An 8291-nucleotide genomic window follows, 5' to 3' on the forward strand; every position below is an offset into this window, starting at 1 on the left:
ACCGCAAAGGATACTCGGGAATGGATTCTCGACAGTGGTGCTTCCAGGCACATGACTCCATCCCGTGACTTCTTCCTGGATCTGAAGCGGCAGTCAGGTCGTATCTTTATTGGTGATAACTCCACTATTCCGATTCATAGTGAGGGCCGGATGGAGATCATTCCCGACGGCAAGGGGGGCAAGCATGCTTCCCATGTTCTTTATGTCCCTGCTCTGGGCTTTCATCTTTTGTCAGTGCATGAGGTATGCAAGACTGGCTTTCGGGTGGAATTTGAGGAGCATTCAGTTGCTCTAAGGGACCGTGAGACAGGCAAAGTTGTTTGGGAAGGCGGTGTGGAGAATGGCATCTACAAGCTCTCTGCACTCTCCTCATTGACAGGCTCTCAGGTCGGAGATTTGTGGCACTTTCGTTTTGGCCACTTAAATGTGGATGCTTTGCGGCGCGCCTTCCGAGACCAAATGGTGGTTGGCTTGCCAGATGTTGGTAGTAGGCAAGGACGCTGCAGTTCTTGCATACGTGGTAAGCAGCACAGGGAATCCTTTCCGAAGCAGGCTTCCAGGCGGGCTTCGAAACCTTTGGAGTTGATTCACACTGACTTGTGTGGACCACAGCAGATACCATCCTTGGGAGGATCTCTCTACTTCATGCTGCTTGTTGATGATTGTACCAGATTCACGTGGGTCTACTTTCTTTCACAGAAGGACCAGGCTTTTGCTCGGTTCAAGGATTGGCACGTGATGGTGGAGAAAGAGTCTGGATTTCAGGTCAAGACTCTCAGGGCTGACAAAGGAGGGGAATTCTCCTCGACTGTATTCTTTCGGTTTTGTGCAGACCATGGCATCAAGAGGGAATTGGCCAATACCGGATCGCCTTCGGAGAATGGAGTTGTTGAACGTAAGAACAGGACAGTGGTGGAGATGGCGAGGACCATGCTGGAGCATCGAGATCTTCCTCGTCCACTTTGGGGTGAGGCTGTGGCGACAGCTGTCCATACCATTAACCGCTCTCCGACGACTTCTGTACCCCATATGACTCCATTTGAGGCATATTTTGGCAGGAAACCCGATGTCTCGCACTTCCGTGTCTTTGGGAGTGACGCGTATGTACATATTCCGAAGAAGCAGAGGGGGAAGCTTGACTCCAAGTCCCGCAAGCTGGTATTTGTGGGGTATAACTCTCTTTCCAAGGGATACAGGTTGTATGATCCAGAGAGGAACGAGATTCTTGTCAGCCGGGATGTGGTCTTTGACGAGCATGTTCCAGCATCCACTGTCGAGGAGCCGCCACTTCTTGGAGATCCAGAGTCTGATGATGATTCCCAGTCTATCACTCCAGTTGATCCACCTCAGTCATCACAGGAGGTTGAGCCCGCAGCTGGAGTTGAGCCCCCGCGAACACAGGAGGCTCCACGATCTGTTCGAGTACCTAGGTGGTTGATGGACACCCTTCGGGAGTCAGGTGTCACGGAGCTATCCTCCGAGTGGACCACAGAGGACGGCCCTCGAAGATCACATCGAGTTCGAGATAAAAGCAACACGGCGGAGCTTCTTCAGGTGAACTATGCTCTTATGTCTCGTATCATGCGGGATAAAGAGCCCACTTCCGTAAAGGAAGCCCTTTCACAGGATACTTGGAGGGAAGCCATGCAGGTGGAACTTGATGCCATCGAGAAGAACAACACTTGGGAGTTGGTACCGAGGCCGTCGAAGCGGTCAGTCATTGGTGTCAAATGGGTCTTTAAGACCAAGTACGCGGCTGATGGGTCGGTGGACAAACACAAAGCCAGGCTCGTGGCTAAGGGTTATGCTCAGCGGCCAGGCATCGACTACGAGGATACCTTTGCACCGACAGCGCGGATGACCACGATTCGGACCGTTCTTGCCCTTGCTTCTTCTCAGAGGTGGCCCGTGTACCAGATGGATGTAAAATCGGCGTTCCTTAATGGTGACCTGCAGGAGGAGGTGTACGTTGAGCAGCCTCCAGGCTTCATTGTTCCAGGATCGGAAGGGATGGTTTACAGGTTACGTAAGGCCTTGTATGGTCTTAAGCAGGCTCCGCGGGCTTGGAATCAGAAGATTGATTCCTTCTTTATTCGGACTGGATTCCAGAGATCGGTTGCAGATCCGAACCTGTATCTCTTTCGGGAACGCGACATGGTCACACTCATCATCCTTTATGTGGATGATCTCATTCTCACCGGCGGTCATGTGGAGCACATTGGAGTGACGAAGGCTGCCTTGTCAAAGGAGTTTGAGATGACCGACTTAGGCTTACTCCACTTCTTCTTGGGATTGGAGATCTGGCAGACCCAGAGGGGGTTTTTCGTCTCTCAGCAGCGGTACGTTCATGAGTTGCTTGAGGCCTTTGGGATGGAGAACTGCAAGCCTATTACTTCGCCGATGGACCCGAACACAAAGTTAACCGTTACAGATCCTTGTGAGCCAGTTGATGCCTCGCAGTACCGGAAGTTGGTTGGTTCATTGTTCTGGTTGCTGAACACCAGATTGGACTTGAGCTTCTCCGTGGGGCTGTTGAGCTCTTTTATGCAGACACCATTGAAGACTCATTGGGACGCAGGATTGCGGATCTTGCGGTATCTGCAGAGTACGAAGGATCTGGGACTCTTTTACACAGGAGGGAATGGAGTCAAGCTCCAAGGTTGGAGTGACTCAGATTGGGGAGGAGATCCAGACACGAGGAGATCTACTTCAGGATACACTTTTACCCTCGGCTCAGGAGCGGTTTCTTGGAGCAGCAAGAAGCAGCCGACTATTGCCCTTTCTTCGACAGAGGCAGAGTATCGGGCTGCTTGTGGTGCTGCTTGTGAGGTTGTATGGCTGCGGAGGCTGCTAGGCGAGATGGGGTTTCCACAGAGGGAGCCCACAGTCATCCAGTGTGATAACCAGAGTTGTATAGCTATTGCTCGGAACCCGGTTTTCCATGCCCGGACCAAGCATATAGAGATACAGTATCACTTTGTTCGTGAGAAGATCTTGGCGGGTGACATCTTGCTACTTTATTGTTCGACGGAGGACAATGCGGCGGACCTCTTCACGAAGTCTCTACCTCAGGCTACGCTCAAGCGGCACTCCAGCTCCCTGGGGTTGGTTACACAGCCAGGAGCTGAGAGGGGGTGTTAGAAGTCATCTCCTGTCTATTTGTATACACCAGGGCCTCTGTTGTGGGTGTGCCCGCCCGTATATCATTTTTCCACACTCCCCGTATTTTTTTCCCTATTTTTCCCATTTTTTTTAGTGGCTGGAGGGCTGCCAGTTGCCAGGAGCACTCTGAAGCTGGCCGACTGCATCTGTAGCAGTCGTGGGCTGTTTGAGTGCTGGCCGACTTGTTCTGTGCAGACGTGGGGCACCAGATGCTGGCCGACTGCTGTTTTTCAGCAGTCATGGGTTTTGTCCAGTCCTGGGCCTCTTTTAGAGCAGGCCGACTGCCCTCATGGGCTTGTATATATTGCCCCCCATCCTCCTCCACTTTCTCATTCAGTTATCTCCGGGATCTTGTGTATAGAGAAGAGTTTACACACATCTCTCAGTGTTTCTTGTGCTGATTATTTTCTGCAGTCTACTTGCTCTTGTCTACCCAAGTTTGGATATCATTTCCGCTGCATATTCTGACAGCATCAGGCAGACTCAACCATAATGAAGCCTAGTACTAAGGGATTATAACAAATAAAGAGAATTATTACAATGAAAAGGTAGTTGATAGGGCATATGCACCACTAAAGATAAAAAGAATTAACACAATATCAATTGGCCGCAACTACATGGCTTCCATTTTATTTGGTTCTGCCTATACACCAAACCGCAATGAACAAAACCCCTCCCCAACCAATGCACTACTAGTTCCAACTACGCAGAATGAAGGAAAAGCTAGAAGATTAATGGTCTTTACCATTCAAAGTCGTGAGGTTATCTAAAACATTCCACTCCTTCGACTGAAAATATAACAACAAATTCCAAGGAACTCAACCAATAAAAAAGACTAGCGGCTAGTCTCTTGAGCACTCTCTTGAACTTCCATCACTTGAAAGTACAACCCATGCTATGTGGAAGTCTTTCACAATGCCTTTGCATAGGTGATACATGATATGCACATACTTGTGTATGTGTCTACACACGCATTCATGCACGCTTACACACATAGACATAGACCTATGTTGCCACCGTATATGTGTGTGTGTATACATCTATGTATGTCTGCATATATGCATTTATGTGTGTGTGTGTGTGTGTGTTTTTTCCAAACTTACGCCCAGACACCTATGTTGCCACTGCATATGTGTGTACTTGTGACCGCCCATGTAATGGTGGGTAGACATTAATAAAAGTAGCTTAGACTAAATCGCAGCACATTTGATTAGATTAAAAAAACTAATAGGGATAGTTCTTAGTCAGGGTTTTTACCTGAGAGGTGATATCCGCGAAGAAGTAGATGGTTCCCGCGGTGACACTCTTTGTCAAGATGGGATGCTTCCCCAGCAAGCGAAGGTAAATCTGGGCGATGCGGGGTCGCGTACGCAGCAGGTTCTGAGAGGCAAATGCTGCAAAAGAAGAAGAAGAAGAACTGGGGAGGGTGCTTTCAGAAGCTGCCCCTTGCACGCGGGGAGCACAGAAGGACCTGTGCCTGGGGACATGATGATGAGGATGATGATGGGCGATATCAAGGACCTCTCTCTTGAAGTGCAGGCGAGCTTGATTTGAGAGAGAACGGAAGGCCCCAGAGCCCGCCTGCCTCAGCATTTTTTCGCAAATGTACTTCCTACATACGAATCTCCATTCCATGCATTTATACCCTATGGCTTTTTCCTAAGGTTTTGGAAGATGGGCGCTGTTCCTAAGGAATGCAATTGCAACACGTTCTTTAGTTTGACTAAGTCTAATTTTGATTTCTTGTGATATATATTACCTAAATCAATTACTTAAATTGTATATATGTAGAGGCATATATTATATTCACCCAAACTCATCATGAGTATTGATAATGCCTGCTCTGCCCAAAGGAGAACCTTAGACAAGGCTTGCAATGTTGCATGCACCCTCGTCTCGTCATCGCTTGCTCTCCTCCAAGCCACCAAATCAATCCCCACATCCTATACACGGATAGAGAGAGGAATTTATCCTCGTAGCCATAGATAGAACAACCATCCCCCCAACTTGCCATCCACAAACAAAGAAAAGAATCTCTCGATCTCCTCCAAGCCACCAAATAGCCATCACCCCTCCCCTCATGTCACATCACAAACAAAAAGAAGACATTACACAGTGGAGATAGACAAATGTGCACTTGTTCCTCCGAGACTAGCAAGACATCATCTCTGCAAGGGAAGCTTAGCTTCATGTCTATACAAAGAGAAACATACGTAGAGAATTCTCTTGTGCACACATACACACAGAGAAAGACACACACACATACACGCACGCACGCACAAAGAGTTGCTCTTTGTGTTACACATGGGGGAAGGGAGATTACATGCATGAAAAAAGCAACAGTTGTCCAAACTTTCTAAGAGGAAGATATTTTGATAATTGTTGCTAAATTTAGAAATAAAAATTATACCCTCCTGCTGCCTAAAGAGGGTGTACCCTTTTGGCCCACAGAGAGAGAGAGAGAGAGAGACCGATAGTTCCAACACACCCACACATTGCTAACTCGCATCATAGAGAAATCCCCCCCAAACTCTGCTTCTCTTTCCCCAAAACTCATAATAGGGTGGGTATCTATACAAGTATTACTCCTCTATCTCCACTTCTCGTGTTGTGCATACCCTACTTGTTTATGGGGATTTCCCTTTTCTCTATTAGACTCAACCAGTAGATGGCCAATGGTAATGTACATGACATGTGACACATGTCTCAATGAAGATATCTATCACCAAAAAACTTGGAGGAAGTGTTCTTGTCAAGTTGAGGCAAATAAGATGGTTGATCTCTTACGGAGCCTTTGGGGACGCCCATTATTTTATTTCGGGATATTTTATTTTTGGATACACCTTTTTATATCATCCACACACACACACACACACACACACACACACACAAGCTATGTGCACTCATATGATATGGTCAGGATTAATGTGTTTAGTCAACTGTGTGCAGTGACTATTATTATCTTGGATGTAGGCGAAGAATGAGTGGTGGATTATGTGTTAATTGTGGGTGGAACATGTGTTGGACCACTATGAGATATTTTGGAAGACGTGCGAACACCTTTTATGGTTTCATATTTAGATATCTATATTTTTGTAAGGCAAGGCCTCATACCTTTGTACATACCAAATAGTATTTTATACTTTTGGTATGCCCAAGACTTTATATTAATGCTTGCTGTATTTTTGTAGAGCTTACACGTTGTTTTTTTTAATTATCTTATTGAAAAGCAAGCGCTTTTTCTAATACATATAAATATGGGAGAGTGGTAAAAGGGCCACACTCTAGCCCAGGGGAGATTCAACCCAAACTTGTATCAATGATGACCTCTACTCTATTCTCCATCTCTCTCTTATTTATTTAATTTGGTTTATTTAAGATTTATGCTTTAATTTGTGCAAGTATATGTTATGCAAGTATATGTTATGTTGGTATTTAATTTGGTTTATTTAAGATTTATGCTTTAATTTGTGCAAGTATATGTTATGTTCTAATTTTTGTGTTGAGAAATTAGAATTCCTTCTCCAAGGGGTTTAAAGGTCCTAATAGTGGTATTAGAGCTTTGGGGGACCACTTAAGAAGAAGGATTTTTGAAGAAATTACTTGGTGCAATTTACCCAATTTACTTGGTGGTGCAATGAAGGCCAAAGGTTTACCCAATTTACTTGGTGCAAAGAAGGCCAAAGATTTACCCAATTTACTCGGTGCAAAGAAGGCCAAAGGTTTACCCAATTTACTTGGTCCAAAGAAAAATAAGGTTTACCCAATTTACTTGGTGCAAAGAAGGCCAAAGGTTTATTTTTTTGGAATTTCTAAAGCTTCAAACAAATCAAGGAGAAATATCACGGGAAGAGGAAAAGTCTACAAAAAGCTGCAACAAGGATACAAGTGCTTGGACAAAGAGAGGACATCATAAAAAATCCAAAGGATAAAGAGAAGAAGGCTATAAAACCTTTGGGCAAAGCTTGAATGGTTTATGGGGATCTTTTGAGCCATTGGATCAAGATCAAGGGCTAGGTTTCAATACTAACTTTTTCAAAAAACCACTTTGCAAAGCCCAAAAACCGCCCCTCTTTTGCAAAACCACTTTCTTCAATTTTAAATCCCTCACAAAGGGATCCCAAGAAGTCTAAAGATTTGGCCTTCATGTAAAATCTTGCACCCTTGGTCCATCAACCCCCCATTACGACAGCTCAGATAGCATAGTTCTTATTCAAGTTTTTAGAGTGATTGATGATAGATCCTAAAGCCAAACAAAACAGATGGAGGCAATTCCAAAATGCATGGATTGATGTCGAGTCGTTGTGAATAAGACCATTCGTATCATCTGTAAATTATTGGAGACAAGTTTGTTCGTTATTCGGAAGATAAATGCCTTGCATTTGTCCGTCTTCCATAGCAATGTGGACCAGCCATCCAAGTGCATCAGCAGCACAATGGCAAAAAGCAATGGCGCTAAAGTGCAACCATGTCTAATAGATCTGCATAGCTCAAATGGTTCAGTGAGGTTGCCATTACCTGTGACCTCAGCCATGGCATTCCCAAAAAGAACATGCACCATTTTTATGAACTTGGGCCCTAGCCCCATGTCTTTGAGGGATTGCAAAACAAAATCCCATTCTAATTTGTCATAAGCTTTGTCGAAGTCAATTTTAAAGAAAATAAAATTTTGTTGGGTTTATTGTTGGGCATGTTCAACTCCCTCCCAGAGGGCTATAATGGCATTTAGAACATATCTTCCCTTGATGAATCCTTGTTGCTCAGGTCTTATCCATTCCTATAGGTGTCTAGAGAGTCGTCTGGGATAGATTTTATAAGCTGTGGAAAGCATTGTTATTCTGTCACTCATGGGACCCTTTTTGTACTTCTTAAAGAAATAATTTAAAACTCTTAAAATACATCAAAAATTAAAAGAGACTTAAATTAAATTGAAATCAAATAACATAGCATAACATAAGGCAAAAGAAATAAAATAACATCACCATCAAGACAAGATTGGGTGCTATCTCCCACCTCAAGTGTGTAGCTCCACTTCCACAACTTGAGTATTTAGAGAATTTTATTCATAAAAATAGCCCAAGGAGCTAAGAATAGATAAGCGTACAAATTGGGCTTGCTTTTCCCACTTT

The 8291-nt window shown here is 44.8% G+C and overlaps 1 protein-coding gene across 1 annotated transcript in view; it reads right to left on the reverse strand.

Moving 5' to 3' along the window:
* The window catches only part of LOC147642275 (uncharacterized), a 73894-nt gene extending 69054 nt beyond the window's left edge, over positions 1-4840 (reverse strand). Inside the window, exon 1 of the mRNA XM_086804604.1 lies at positions 4420-4840. Coding sequence (XP_086660730.1) covers positions 4420-4797 — 378 coding nt within the window. The 5' untranslated portion in view covers positions 4798-4840. The remainder of the gene's footprint in view (positions 1-4419) is intronic.
* Positions 4841-8291: the final 3451 nt, after the last annotated feature.

Source organism: Cibotium barometz, chromosome 1 (assembly GCF_041138505.1).
Source record: "Cibotium barometz isolate CiBa-2024 chromosome 1, ASM4113850v1, whole genome shotgun sequence".
NCBI lineage: Eukaryota > Viridiplantae > Streptophyta > Polypodiopsida > Cyatheales > Cibotiaceae > Cibotium > Cibotium barometz.